The sequence below is a fragment of the Hippoglossus hippoglossus genome, chromosome 7 (assembly GCF_009819705.1).
Source record: "Hippoglossus hippoglossus isolate fHipHip1 chromosome 7, fHipHip1.pri, whole genome shotgun sequence".
Lineage (NCBI taxonomy): Eukaryota > Metazoa > Chordata > Actinopteri > Pleuronectiformes > Pleuronectidae > Hippoglossus > Hippoglossus hippoglossus.
Genome location: NC_047157.1, coordinates 12,824,846 through 12,841,253, shown reverse-complemented (window position 1 = coordinate 12,841,253; position 16,408 = coordinate 12,824,846). Strand labels below are relative to the sequence as shown.

Sequence of the window (16,408 nt, the reverse complement as noted above, 5' to 3'; positions counted from 1 at the left end):
GTTAGAATGACATGGAGTGCAGACAGAACCCGTGACCTTGATCCTTCGGAGAGTGCCAATTTTTATGACATATATGCAAATCCTAAAATCGAGTAGACATAATTGTGTCAAAACTCTGCGTCAATAAATACATCTATTTGAATGGATCACACGGGCTAATTTATCATTCCACCAGTAAAGTGTGAGACAAGACGAGATGTATGACACATACATGCAAGCCTCACTGAGCCCATTATGGCTGACATTTTGAATGACAAAGCTTCATCTTTGAATTATTGAGAACCTGTATTTCTGGATGAGCACTCTTTAACACTATCAATTATATACTATTAGGAGGCTATGTATCAGTCCAGTGGCTACGTGATATGCATCGGTGTGTTCGATGTGTGCAGGTCCGCATGACTCATAGGTCACGGAGAAGATGGCCTTTGTCGTGCCTGTCATCGCTTCATCTGTCTCTCAAACAAAGAACACAAATGATGGTGGACTTGAATTTGCGGGAGGATCATCTTTTTTTTATGTTGTGGCGAGATTGAGTTGTCACCACCAGCTTGTTTTTTAGAAAGATCTCCTGTATGTGCATTATTGGGTCAAGAGGTTTCGTCAAAAGTAACACGTCACACCACTTAAAGCTTCTAAGAACTTCCCCGTGTCAGTTCTCCAGCACATTCACATGTAGTATTTAATTGAAACACGTAGTTGTTAGAATGGGAACTTGAATATGATTGTGCAGTATAAGGTACCTTTGATACACATGTTGAATGGTGGTAAATAAACTCAAACTTTTGACAGTGCTTGTGTCCTCTTTGTTTTTTCAAATGTTTTTATTTTCAAGTATGTTAATTAGCAGTGTTTAAGTGCACAGCATTGTGCTCTGAGGATTTACTCAAAAGCTGAGCATTGAGCTGTGATGCACAACATTGATTTTGGCCACAAAGCTATAAGCTCTGGTTAAATACCCCAAATGCTCAATAGTAAAGGATCAGAACATTAACAACTAGAAGGGCACCCATAGTGTTAGCCATTGATTCAGGGCAGGCTTTTCACCAAAGAGATGAGCATGCATGACATGCTTAAGAGAACAACCTATAGGGTTAGTGAACTGCTCTGGTCAAAGTCTCCCATCATGGGCCAGATTAACAGAGCCTAGAGGAAGTGCAGGAGTCTAGTTTGGTCTCAGATTGCTTGAGTTACATTCTTCTGAAAGGTTATTATATATTTAATGCTCACCAAATCTCAAATCTTACCAACAGCAGCTTTAAAGACCCTAAAAGGAGTTTTTTAACTGGTTATGAAACAGTCTTAGTTTAATATTGCTGCCTCTTTAGGAACCTACAACAGCAAATAAGACAGGGAGAGAATTGGCTTTTTCTATAAACGGTTTTCAATGTCCACGAAGTCAAAATCCAATACATAAACAAATCATTTGTATCTGCACCAAATTGCACACACTCATATCTGTTCCCTAAATATGCCAGATTTATTTCATCAAGATCCATGAATTTTTCCTGGGGAAATCTGGGAAAATGTCTTGAAAGAATTCCTGGATCTCTACCTGGATCTCTAATTTTGTCAAAAATGTTGTTTCTTTTTTTTACTCGTGTCCCATCCTTCTAAGTTTTTGTGGAATCCGGCTGACAAAAAAATGTATCAAGCAACAAACCAGCAGACAGGGGCAAAAACATAACCTCAATGGTGGAGGCGATAAGAAAAAAACGTTTCTGACATAGTAAACCTTCTTTATACATCTTTCCTCACATACAGTAAGTTCATGCATGAGATACCGGGTTGTCTACAAATAGGATGTGTTTCCTAGCTGTAACCCTGTTGGCTGCATGCTGCTGCTACATATTTTCCAACAGATGGCTAATGGGTTTCATGGTGTGCGTAATTCCTGTGGAATTGGCCCCAACTAGGCTGAACTGTGAGTGTGTGTGGTACCAGATCAGTCGATTGTGCTGTCATGTGTGACACTGTCTTGGTGGATATGATTGTCAGTGTAGCAGTGCCCAAGTAAAAAACTGCAGGTTTAATCTGTAAGCACCCAGTTGCCCCGAGGACTGTCTGGGCCTTTCGTGCTGGAAATGAACTTTATGCCAATGTGGTCAGATAACTCTGAGAGGACTCATGTCCACCGAGGAGCTTACAATTCTGTTGGGTTGCAAATGCCAAGGTGATGTGCTTTATGGGTCAGTACCCTTCCTTACTCAGTGTGTAGCAGCATAACAGCTCATTCAATGTTAATATAGTGATGGTTTTTAAAAAAAAATACAAGAAATCACAGGAACTCAACCTGCTGTAATTCCAAGAAACACGAAGGGAAAAATCTGACACTAGAATAACGGGAACAGTGGAAGTAAATCAACACAAGTGATTCCTCCTCACATCAGGCATGCTCTTCTGCACCACTTGTGGGCCACAGATGGAGGAAATGTTAGTCAGTCAATGCAAAGGTGTCCAATGAGAGGCAATTTCATGGGACTAAAGAAGCCTGTAATGAGTGTTTTGATAGAGGAGCAGAGCTGGGGTTGCTGAGAACAAGCTGCATAATGTATGAAGGTTAAAGGACCAGCTTCTCAGACGAGACTCAGGGACTTCCAGAATATTTTAAAAGGAGTTAATTTATTGTTTCTGCCAGGGTGTTAAAATGCGCCCCCGTCTCAAGTGAGAATACAGCAGGAGAATTGTTTATACTCAGCTACGGTATTTTGTGGGATAATCTTTTTGAATCCTAATTGTTGTTTGGTCACATAGAGCCACAGGTTTTATACAATAATGCCAATATACTGTATGTCTAAATAAAAGTAAGTTAAAACAACAGTTTTTTCTTAGCCTGAGTTTATTTGCAGTAGAAAAATAAAAATTAAGCAAAATTATAAAAGAGGTTAAAAATGATTGTTGATCAAAACAATAAAATTAGATACACACAATGAAATAGCTTGAAGTTTGGGAGGTCTTTGTAGTGCCAAGTTCACGATGTCATATTAAAGAAGCATTAAAGTAGATATATTATTCTTTATTCAGTTTTTCCCTTTCCTCTAGTGCAGGGGTCTTCAACGTTTTTCAGGCCAAGGACCCCCAAACTGATGGAGAGATGGAGCAGGGACCCCCTACTATATATATTGTATAAAATTGTGTTTTATATTAAACTGGGCCTAGTGCCATGTATAAACATAGCTACCCTGTTATTGTGCATTCAATACTAAGCTATTCAAATAATACACAATGTGTGCATTGCTGACTGGAAGATAACGTCTTCTGCCTCCATTTATCCGTTCGCTACAATATGTTGGATTCATGTTAATGTATATTTAAAGACATTTAAATTTGTGGGAAGACCAGGACCCCCTGTTGAAGACCTCGGCTCTAGTGTGTTATATATTGTATCTTGTGTATGTAGCCGATTTGCAAAGGATTGTGAAATTTTGCATAATGTACCTACATGAGGTGGTTAGTCTGACATGCCCCCTTGCAAGAGAATCACGCGGCAAGAGACCGACATTTCCCACACGGTCCTTAAAGAGACAGGAGCTTAAGGGCACGGTCACATGCACTTCCATTCTGTGCAAGCGAGGGGGGGTGAATAAAACATTTACTTCCTGGGGTGAAGCAAATCCACAGAGATCAACCTCGGTGAACATGTGATTATCTTTCACCTGCGTTCACGTATGTGTGGCCATGCTCAAAACCAAGCATTACAGGCCGAGGCTAATAAAAGGAATATGTAAACCTTTTCAAATAAGAACAAAATTTAAAAAATTTTAACTGAAATATGAGCAAATATATCTCCTTTAAGAAAAGACGTCTGCTAGCCTGAACACAATATCCAAACTTCATCACAAAAATTATGGTTATGCGAAGTTGCTCCACCGTAGAAGTCACCATAAAATGTTCAGGTTGTGTATAACGACATGCACAATGTCCGTGGCAACAAGCCGTCAGTCTGAAGTTAAAGTCAGGCATTCAGCCTGCTCGTGTACTTGATCTGCCACCCCTTGTTTTTGCCACCAGTATCAGAACTGAACCTAACATGCACTTGGTAACTTCCTGTGTCGATGCGGGCTGGTGCGGTTGATCCACAGAAGGGTCCGTACTCCTGTCCAGCTGTCGAAATCTGTAGAAGAGGAATGACAAATAAGAGACGGGCATGTTGAGTCATTAAATGTTTGCCTGACTGATGTCCAGCCAAACTTAAATATGCAGCAAAACGAATGGCCACACGGTATATCACCCGAGGAGGACAAGTCAATGACAGACTGCCTCCGCAAGCATGAGTAGGAATACATTGCTAATCATCACCTCGTGCGTGTGTGGGTGTGTTTGTCAAGTCCTAAAGTCACATGACTAACCTTCAACATATCATATGGACAGGGGACATCTTGGTGTCCCTCTATGTCAAAGGTTTCCAGGAAGTCCAGGATTATCCTGTAGCCCTCTGGCAGGCGGATGGTGTGGTCACATTGAATCAAGGGAGGGTAAGGGTTCGGGTAGCCGGGACTGGTCAGGACCCCCGATGGTGAGGTCAACACCTGGCTGTGGCACGGCACTGTGAGGAGGAGTCTCATTAAAACCCCTTTTAAATGTGGTAACTTTTCAAACTAACCATTTGTGTTTTCAGTGTTCACATCTTTGCAACTCCTGAATGTTAATTTGTCAAACTGATGAATGAGGGTTCTACTTGAAAGTGCCTCAGAGTATGAAAATGTTTTCTTGATTAGATGAAAATACGTTTTTTTTATGAGAATTGAGATATTTCCTGGCACCATTAATTCATTTAGGTTTGCATTACTGCCCCGGCAAGTGTGTGCAGATGCCGTTGCAGACAGAAACAAACGAGCATTGCAAAGAGGCTGAGTTGCTGTAATTCATATAATTAGTACAAACTCCAGGCAGATAATCATTTTTTTTGCCCATTCATTGCATGATTTGTTTTGTCAACCTTGTTCCTCCGGCAAAGAATAATAATTTAAAGCACATCAGCTGGTAATTGTGATAAATTACCTGTTGTCAGTACACTATTAGCGCCGCACACAGGTATCAATTTTTAACACCATTTTGAAGTTGCTTTTCCCTCTGGAATCGACAGTAATTAACCTTGCTCTGCACCAGCTGGCAGAGATCAACTACTTTGTGCATCAGTTTGCCTTTTCACTCTGAAATGAGTCAGCACAGGACAGCTAGCACCGAATACACCCCACTGCAGGACTCTGTGAACCGTGGGCCCTGGTGTGAAAGGTCAGAAAATACTTTTGTTGAAGATTTGCTCTGTGAAGTATCGAGAGCATTTTTAAAGACAAATGACGTAGTTCACCGCGCAGCAGTGGGATGTCATTTTCAACCAAGTCTCGAAATTAGCAGCTACTTGTTTTTATTAACACCTTCATACCACGTTTACAAATGTGCGAGCTGTGTCATTAATACAGTTCCGCGTCAACAAATATTTTGGAATTGAAATTTGTTGTTGCCGATGCCTCAAACAGGTCAATGCACACTAATGGGCATCGACATCTGCTGTGGGGTCGTGAGGAGCCCCATTTACACAGATCAATATACAGTGACACTTCAGCCTCACGACAAAGGGTCTGACTCTGATTAAGCTCAGGTCTGCACGGCTCTTACCTGTGCAGGTTCTTTTGTTGTCGTGTAGAAGGTATCCTCGTCTGCACGTGCAGTAAAACCCACCGATGTAATTGTGGCAGAAATGGTCACAAGCTTTCTCATCTTCAATCTTGGACAGACATTCATTGATATCTGTGAGGTAGAGAGGTTAAAGAGACAAACACTACATCATAAATATGTACTTATTTTCATTCATTAACGTACATTACACAGGGAAAGGGTGAATTATCTCTTGTAGTAATAATGATTTGAGGTCTGCAACTTTCCGGGGAGTGGAGGTCACCATCTTTCAAATGTAATAAATCTACTTTGTCTTAACAGCGTCTCTCATAAAAATGTGTCATAAATTGTCTGAAACTAACCAACGACCAGATGTTGAATGAACATTTTAATAAAGCTGCTGCAGCTGCTGCCGAGGTGAGACTGTTACATTCAGTTGGAAAAGTATTAGTTGCTGTAAAAGCTTATTTTCACTTTTTCCCTTCTTGGTTGATATCAACTGCAGAATACTAAAAGTAATGGAAGATAAAAGACGGACTTTGTAATGAAAATTGAGGGGAGTCACGTATTTTTTTTATGTAAGGATGCTTGCAAAATGAAAAATAGGAGGAAGGAGAAGTAGTAGCCAAATTACTCTTTAAACAGCCAAACTATGTTTAAAGTATTGCATTATTACAGTCGGATAGTTGAATGTAAATGAAGTTACTTCTTCTAATAACTTATGTTGCACTTTATTGGAGCTGTGTGCTATTGTTGTGTCATTATTTGTCCTGTGTATGGTGCTATAGTATTATAGTAGTATAAATAAATTAGTATTTTAAAACTTTAATCACAAAGAAAAAATATATATACAGTATACTATGTAATCCTGGTATTATTTATCTGTAAACTCCATTATTCTTGGTGTAATTACAGCCAACAAAATCGTATCTGCCCTCTGGCCTCAGATGTCACCATTCTGCATCACCTTCTGCAGTGTAAAACGCTCGGAAGCCCGTGAATCGGCCCTCGTTAGAGTAGTCGCTCCTAAAGACCACTGACATGAGGTTTCCGGCTGACAGGATGACGGTGTTCCTCGGAGCGCTTTCGTAGTTCTTCTCCTCCTCGCCACAGAACCGCAAGGTTTCATTTCCCTCCGCCAAAACCTGGTGTGACAGGGTCAGAGGCCTTTAAGTACAGACTCCTGTGCAGATAGTGAGAGTGGGTTTCGCCAGCATGTACCTGGATGTAGTCGTATTCACACCGGTGGGAGGGTTCCACACTGAAGTGGGTGAAGTAGACTTTGACCCTGTGACCGTCTGGGACGCTGATGTTCCACGCTATGTGCTGGTTGTCAGGGTATGGCTGGGGGAAGTTGGGGGAGGTGAAGCTGCCATACAGCCCTGTCAGTTCCACACTCAGCGACACACGGAGGAGGGAGAACACGACAAATACACAACGCCCACTGGGCAAAATTAGGTGTGTTGCCAGTAGTTCCAAATATTATTTCACGCAAAGAAATGCTCAGTGACACTCACCTGGTCATGTTGGCTTTGCAGTCCCCGGATATTATGGAACAAGCTCACTGGCTCAGGTCCGAGGGTAAATGAACCCAGCTGTTCTGGCTGGCTGACATTTAGGTAAACAAAGTGAGACAGGCACATGATCGGTTTGTCATCATTCTCCACCTCTCCCAGTCACACAGAAATCTATCAGACGGATGAAATGTCAGAATAATTCATATTCATTCTTCCTCTTAAACTGTTTTGTCACCTCAAAATACCTCTTCCCCAAAACTCCCTGCACTCATCAGAGGACATGAAGGAGGACCGATGTGCATGACGTGGCTTATCGAAATCATCAGACTAAGAAAAAGTAAAGTTTACAACAATTTGGTATGTTTTGTCAGTGGTGTGTGGCTGTGGCTCAGGAGGTAGAGCGTGTTGTCCTCTTAGGCCGGTGGTTTGATCTCCGGCTCCTCCACACTGTATGATGATATGTCCTTGGGCAAGACACTGAACCCTTAAGTGCCTCTGATAGAAGTGTGATAGAATAAAGCATTGGATATAGGTGTGCGTTGTACGGGTGTGTGTGATTGGGTGAATGTAACTTGAACTGTCAAGCGCTTTCAGTGAAGCCTTGAAAGTGCCACAGAAATACTCAAATTGTCATAAAATGTAAGGATTTTAATCGTAAAATGAAAAAAATAACAAAAAGCAAAGATCATCAGTGCTTGTATCACACTTCCCCGCTCCATGAAACCTGCTCAGACAGTGATGCTGATCAGACCAGGCACTAATTACTTCAGACCCTGCTCTCATGATTGCTGAGCAGCGAGGCTGTTAAATAAAAGCCTCACAACGTAAATACACTAGAACCACGACATTTACCAGCCTGGTCCTTTTATTTGCACCTAATTACAGCATTGGGGATGAAAAACAGTCCAGGGCACATCAGCAACAGTTTCCCATTATTTTCCATTCATTTATCTTCATATTTGCGTCTGCACTGTGCCAAATGCTCTAAGGTCAGACATTATTTTACAGGCTTATATAACAAATTGAGATTCCCCGCTGTCTGCGTTGATGGAACATGGATATTGAAGTTATTCAGAAGTGACGGGGGCCTTTCAACCAGCAACTGTTGTCTGATGTTCCCTTATGCAAAAGCGCTAATGGCTAGTACTGAAGCGAATTACAATAATTATCCACATAAACAGCAACGTTGATTTCCCTTTGCTAATGACCTCTCTGATGGCACTCTTTTTAAATGGTGCTACAACCTTTCCACCCGAGAGCCGGTGGAGTCTGGGAGCAGATGGTCTCCTCTCAGATATCGTAAAGTATGAAGCACCCACAGAAATGACTCCTCCTGACACTAAACAAGTAACCTAGCTTAATCAAGAAAAAAAAAAGAAAAAGAAGGTTGAACTCTTCACCCAAAGATATCCCACCCAGTATTTCTCTTCGGTACCCAGAGATATTCTTTAAACTCCCCCCCAAATAATTTCTGCTGTTTTAAAAAAGAAAATTTTAAATTTTATGCACAACACATGTGCAAGGTTTTTATCTTGGGTGAAAAGCCGCAGCCTCCTGGGTCTGCTCTTGGTTATTTATCGGGTCACGTCTTTTGTTTTTAAGGGCGAAATGTAAAACCCTTTTGTAAAATATTCTCTGCTCATCTTTGTATTGATATATATTTGAATTTCATAACACTTATAAGTCTCCCATTGTGAAGCCCCAGTCTGATGCTCTGGCGACTCCTCTCATCCCAATATACATGTAATAATCCAAAGGAACACTGGCAAAGTTCATGCACAAAAAATAATCAGTTTACAAAACTATCAAAATGAAAAAGAGGTAAAAAAACACACAAGGTAACCCAGGTATTAAAGTATCCAATAGCAATTAAAGCTCCACAGTTACTTCAAAGGCCATAATGATAATGTACTCTCACATGAAATATAGAAGAAATGCAATTTATCTTATCCACACAAATTTGAAGCACAAAGAACCCCCCAAAAAAGTTATTATTTCTTATGCTAATATGAAATGTTACATATAAATATAATATGCAGCTCTAATTATCAAACGTCAAATATATTGCACGTGGGTTCCTGAAACCATGAGGTAGATATTACTTTGTATTAAAATGCAGCAATTCAAGAAATACATACATATTTCTATATATATATATATATATATATATATGTTATTATTACATATTTAAGTAAATGAGTAAAAAGGGTGGTTGTTTAAAATTATTATGTAATTATTGACCATTATTTGTAATGTTCTTTGAACTTATACAACAGCTCCACAGCAAAAACATTAGTATTAATGACTCTAACACACACTAATAGCTTTTCTCAGAGTCAGTTAATAATTCAACTCCCAATCTGCAACTGAATGTTTTGATACAGTAGATTTTCTTTAATATGAATTATAAACTTGTATTTCTACAGTATAGTATTTTCTGTTAAGTAATGTAAAACGTTTTAATTTTAAAGGAATGACTGATGTGAAATGACCGATAAAGTATATATTCTGATCACAAGGTTTGTTGTAAGGTGTGCTTCTGCTCTAAATGTCAATGCAGTGTCTGTCACTGTAATACCATATCAGCTGTACTAATCATAAGTTACAAGATTGTCAGTTCTTCTGAATGTACTGCTTATTTGTTTTATTGACAGGACACCAAAGATTTATTTTTTCTTGCCTAAATGTCGGCTCTGCAGCGTGTTGTGAAATCAGAAAACCAACAGCATCCCCCTGAAACGCCTGGAGCTACTGACACGGCACCTTTTTCATCTTCTCCGGTGCGTGCTCTTTGCAGCTACACAGCTTTATAACCTTTTAACAACCCAAGGTCATATCTTTCACACTCGTAAGTCATACCTTCAGGTGTAAAACAACAACAACCTATCCTCTTACCGTGTCCGCCTGTGGACTGGAGGCAGTGTTTCACAACACATAATTATCACATTAAAGATTAGATCTGATTCCTGAATGCTCTGCAAATGTGAAAAGTTTGAGGTGCTAAGGAAACAAACATGATATCAAGAATAAAATACAATAAGTCAAACTTTTAAAGAATGATAATATTGCTGTGATGTTGTGGAGTCTCTGTATTCGAATGAGTCTGTCTCACAGACGGACCGAGGAGACGAAACCCAGAGCAGCTCTATAGACGGAGAATAACGGAGCAACTGCCGACATCATTACAGCAGCCGTGGTGATTTGTCGGGTATACGAGTACATTTTGTATTTCCAGGAAAAAGCTCTATATTTAAATAAAACTCGACTTGAATGAACACAATGCCTCAAACAACATGTCCATGAGTCCACAGGCTCAGTCAGTGATTCACTCGTACCTGGTGACATCATTAAGTCAAAGATAAATAGTCTGGCTTCCAGTTATAGAGGAGAGATCTCCGTTTGTATATGCATCATCAGATTAATGTGAGATGGAGGGAGGGAGTTTGTTGCCCACCGACGATGTTTTGCAAAGGTAAAATGCCTTAAAAGAGCCCAAACTGCAATTTGTTTACCAGTTGTGTAGATGCATCTTGTGTTACATTAGGGAAAACCCATTCATTACTTCAGGATACATTTGAAGATATTGTGCTAAGTGTTGTACACTTGCGTCACAAGCAAAGCGCAATTTGACACACACACACACACACACACACACACACACACACACACACACACACACACACACACACACACACACACACACACACACACACACACACACACACACACACACACACACACACACACACACACACACACACACACACACAGTTTTGATTTCAGCATGATCAAATCTTGAATGTCCATGTGCGCAAGTCAGACGCTGCCCTCACACCATTGTTTCGCCTGCTTGCTGTACCATGCTGTAATGAAGTGCTTCCTCATATGAAGTCAGGCGGTCATTAAATACAAAACAGGCCGCTGAGATGTCTGGAGGGTCAACGCAAGAAGCACGATGAAGATTCAGGGAGAGAGAGAGCTTCAAATCAATGCTGCATCAGGTGAAAGGTGAAAGGTTTTGTTTTTCATCTTCTTCATTTTGCACAACTTAGTGCAGTGCCCGCTCTAAAGCCATCTGTTTGAAATGGGCTGTCCTCCTGGCCCCTGTTAATGCTCAGGAGCTACTTCAGAATTATTCCTGGTCATTAGTGAGTCCTCCTCAAAAAGATATATTGAAACATTTAGAGTGAAGTAAAGAAAACGTATTCATCCTACCTGGTTTATCTGCAATGGAGATTTTATGGCCAATGTTTTTTTTATCAAATGTGTGTTGTTTGAAAGTTTGAATGATTTATTAACTGCTGTTGTATTTCTTATACATTGCATGTTGGCCATTTCAGAGGTCTGTTACAGTAAATCAGATCAACCAAATCTTCAAGTTCACAACTGTTCAAAATAAAAGCTCTGCAATCCAGCTCAATATTAAATATTGCAGCAACAAAAGAAACGTTGTGCTTTTACCTTGAAGTCAAATTGCTAAAGAGGAAGTGATTCTATGAATATTGATAACACAACAGCGATCAGCACCTGTGACACCTGGGAATGTCTGTATCTCAGTAAAATATGGTTAAAAATGATCAGATCATCAAACTTATGTGGCAGCAACTTTGGCCATGTTTTCGACAGCTGCTGTAGATCCAAGGACGTAGAAGAAGACATGTTCAACTCGCTCCACAGACTGAAGGCACACTGTCACGCAACTCCCCCCCCCGACTGTTACAGAGCACTAGTCTCCTGTTTATTCAGATTTTATTAATATTTAACGTATCACGTGTCGAAAAAGCGTGATCCGATTAAATGAACAGGCCACAAGTTATGTGTTCCACATACATACAAACGTTTGTAGAATTTGTAGGTAGATATACAGATTTCTCATGACCACAAGCTGCAGGTAAAACTTTTCCCTGATTCCGTCTCTCCCTGAACATCTTGTACTAGAAATAAATGATCCTCCCCAGACACAGTGCTAGTGCCAGTATACCTTGTGAGAGTATTTAGTCTTACTATGACAACCTTCTGCCATCTTCATCCTTACTCTCCTCTTCTCTCTCCTTTCCACTGGCTGCAATCACAGCAGTCTCATCCACCCACATGCTGTAAACTGTAATTAGGGACTTGAATAAGTGGGGATGTGTCACTCTGGCTGAACACAGAGGAACAATGTGGAGTTAATCCACTGTAATTTGCTCCTCCACTGCAGTTATGCAAAAAAAAAAAAAAACTATTGAATTTAGGCGTCCGTGGCACACGACCTGCTGCAGGGAATGGGCGGTTTAAAAGCCGAGTAGGTGAAACGTCTCTTTCACATGTCAGATAATCATCCACTCGTTTGTCAGTGTGTGTGATTGCAAGTGCGTTAGATCAACAACGTTCAATGGATAAATGTTACATTTCTGCTGGAGGGAACGTCCACATGTATTTCACAGAATTAAGAGAAGAGCTTTCATGTGTCGTGACAGTTCCAGGGTCTCACTCAATGTTTCAAAAACCACGAGCAGCTGCCTTGACTGGAGCCTCGAGGCCAGATGTTCACGAGAAAACGAAACGGAATTAAACGAATGCCATCAATATATATTAACATTGTCCTTTGTTCTGAGGAGAGTGGCAGGTTTGGCTTAATGTTTCCATTAACACCACCATTGTCCTTGCTCATCATGCGTGGGTGCAAAAATACACCTGGGAATTGAAATTTTTTGGTTTCTTGCCAAATACTCTTGCCAAATGACACTTTAAGAATGTGAACACGTGAAGATGAACGCAAAGAATAAATGTTATTGGTGCCGTCATTTTGTTGCACATAACCAGTCAAAGTGGAATAATCAGGCAGAATGACAATGTGGTACTGAATTCGAAAAAACACGAGGGTTTAGAAATATAAAAAATACGTTTCTTTTACAAATATTATCTCGATGTTGGTCTGTGCTTGTATGATTATATTACACAACATGACAGACTGACCACGGCTTCTTCTGCTGGATACATTTTGTGGATGAGGAGTTTCCACTTCTTTTAAATCAATAATTTTATGTGTGATTATCATATTTGGCCGTTAAACAGGCAGAATTTATTGTTCTTGTCCAATTGGTATGTTATTTTGTTGTCATGTAAATGATCAGCCGACTGTTTTGTTCATCAGTTCGACAGACGAATAATTCATGTGCAAAATTAACTTGGACTTTCTTTTGTGGTTCTGAGAATTGCAACAATATCATTTGTATTGATGTTTGCTGCTGGTTACGGCTTTGCAATTTTCACACATGTAAATTTTAATACATTTTTTCAATTATCTCCAGGAACACATTAACATGGGTTGTACTGTTTCATGTAAGGAGCAATGTAATAACTGCATAGGAGCAGGGCCTTGGTGCATTTACTACAAAGTGTCTCAAATGCTAAACCCAGATGTTCAATGTATAATTACTTGTTTACCCCGGCTCCCAACATGCCATGATGCTAATCACCAAGAATGGCTCCTGATGAATTGATGTTGAGTCTTTTTGTGCCAGATTTCATTCCTGACGTCAGGCCCATTACTCTTTCACTTTGGCCCCGGCATGGCTCTTTTTTGCAGATAACAAATACGGTCATTTCGTTGCTAATTTAAACGGGCCCCGGCTCTAGCAATTCAGTGGACTGCCATGAGGCAGTAAAGCAGTCAGTGACGTTGGCGCGAGGAAGCAGTGATGAGAAATGACACAGGTGCTGCTCTCGCCCCAGAATCCTCTCCTTCATTAATGCGCTCAGCATCACCACGCTTTTTCCCCCTTCATTCGCTCTTTTGCAACAAAACGACTGAATGACGATTTAAAGGGATAGTTCACCGAAAAATTCACTCATCATCTTCTCACCACTATGCAGATGAGGGGTTGGGTGAAGTGTTTGAGTCTTACCCAGGAGGTCTCGCCTCTTTAAGTTCTTGATAAGCCTGCAATTGTATAGTTTTAGTGACATGATAAAATTAGGAGCCAACGCATCATGATAACCTCTTCCTAATATGTAGGTTCTCTGTGTGCCCCAGAAGAGCCCCAATCCGCAAAGGCCTGGACCCTACAGGAGGTCTGAAGGTGGAAGGGCCCATGCCTCTGCGGATCAGGGACATCCCCTTGTCACCCTGTCGCCTGTTCTTGGTTCGTCCCTACTCAGCCTCCGTCTGACCAGGAGCGCCCGTCCTTCCGTTTCTTAGACACGTCGACCCAGTCATCGGGGCCCTTGTCAGAGACGCATCCACTCAGATCACCGATATGAAATTATGTAACAGTGCTGACGGGCCATGACTCAATAACTCCAGTAGGGATATTAATGGGGGTTATTTCTTGTATAATTGATTAAACATTTTCGGGTCTGTTAGGCCTGAGAAAAATGGTGGTCAGCCTGAACATTAAACATGGATTTCCAATATGAGTAATGGCGCGACTCTGGTCGGCGGCGGCGAGGACTTCACATGCCATTAATAAACGAAAACCATCACTGTCACACGTAATGGTGTGGTGACATTTAGGATGTCGGTAGCCCGCGCACCGTGTGTGTGTGTGTGTGTGTGCGTGTGCGTATTGCAACCAGATCATTTGACATAAAAGTGATTTTGTGTTGTTAGAGGAACAGCAATCAGGTGCATTGCTATCCTACAAGGGCCCAATTGTCCTAAGAATAGTCATAAGTAGCACTACATACCGCGAGAAAAACAAATTACTCGAGATCCTCATCTGGTGCTGTGGCAACAAGACTGTTGAGGGTACAAAAGGCTGAGGCAAACAATGACAGCACTGCTGGCTAATCACAGGAGTGTGCCCCTGTGATTAGAGACCTATATTGTACACCTCGTAGAGGACACTGCAGTGCTTATACAAGACAGTCCCTATCATCTTGTGATGCTTGCCTACCTCTTTGCAGTCCTGTTCTTCTAATGACACCATCAACATGAGTGGCTGCCAGTCATGAGTCCGACATCCCGTGTAAAAGCCAGCCTAATGAACTGTGATGGGAACGCCGCTTTATCGTGATGGATTGCATTTACTCTGATATAAGTTTAGTGACTATAATACAGCAGCACTCAGCAATTGAAAACTATATGGAGACTTTATTATTGTATAAATAACATGAGTGCTTGAGTTGTTTTTCAACGATTCGATCAATGTTGTATTACTGCTGAATAACCAATATAATTTTCCAACTTGATGGTTTTTTAATCAGCTAAACTCCAGTTGAAATTGGCCTCGGGGCTCACAGGCCGATGGGGAATTTCAGGGATGTTCCTCCCGACGTTGAGACATGCAGACACAATAATTTACTTGGACGATACGTTCTCACCGAAGGAGTAAAAGCAGATGAACCGTTCAGTTGGTCAACGAAGCACAAAACAATTCATCTTTACATGCTTTGTATTGTTGGTACAACCAAATATCTGCAAAGCCTCTGCTCCTCCTACACATGACTTCTGTGCTTTGCTGCTTCATTAAAGATTTTATAAAAAATATTTAGAGGAAACATTTTTATTTTTTTGCATCTGACTATTGCATTGACTTCAGAGATGTAACTAATTTAATCCAGCCAAGGATTTACACTTACAACACTGTTGCTCTAAAATGCGAAATATATATATCATCTGCTGAGCAATTTAGGATAAATTTTCCATTAAAATGGATGTTTGCATATGGAAGAACCAAAGCATAATAACTTTACATCTTCTGCTGGGTAAAAACAGCAAGCTAATATTGTGCTAAAGTCAAGCTAATATTGGTCAGATACACGATACAGTACATTGATGTGTCAACGTTAAACAAAGAGTGGCTTATGCTTTTTTAAATAAAGCTGTAATTTTAAAATAAAGCCAGAACATATTCCATGATAATAGATTTTTTTATTATATTAATTTGCTCATTTTAATATGACTTCAGCTGTGTCCCAATTCAGGGGCTCCTTCCTCAGGAGGATGCTGGCCTTCGTGGGCCGGGTAGACAGCAAAGGCCGAACCAAAATAAGATGTTCTGGTCCTACAGAAGATTTCTATGATTTGCATCAACAGCTTGCCAAGCAAAAGAGCTGCAGTTGGACATGAAGAGAACGTCTCAATTTTTCCTTGAACATGTGTAATGTTGTTTGAGTTAAAGTCTGATAGGCTACTTAGATTTAAAGGTGTAAACATCGGACATTTTGGACTTGTTGCTGCAATCATCTGAATCATATGAAAAAGAGTTCGTTACCCAAGTGCAATGAATCCTGGGATAGGTTGGCCCGAGAGGGATCCTCCCATTGGAGCCCTAGTCTCTTGAGAA

General features: G+C 40.7%; 1 protein-coding gene across 1 annotated transcript; it reads right to left on the bottom strand.

The window, feature by feature from the left end:
* Positions 1-3,710: 3,710 nt before the first annotated feature.
* Positions 3,711-7,231, bottom strand: masp2 (mannan-binding lectin serine peptidase 2). Its single transcript, XM_034590110.1, has 7 exons — positions 7,137-7,231; positions 6,841-7,063; positions 6,587-6,764; positions 5,620-5,751; positions 4,350-4,546; positions 3,954-4,114; positions 3,711-3,845 (listed from the first exon to the last, which is right to left on the bottom strand). Exons 1-6 carry the CDS (start codon positions 7,142-7,144, stop codon positions 3,956-3,958), a joined length of 897 nt encoding a protein of 298 aa, XP_034446001.1. The 5' UTR covers positions 7,145-7,231; the 3' UTR covers positions 3,711-3,845; positions 3,954-3,955.
* Positions 7,232-16,408: the final 9,177 nt, after the last annotated feature.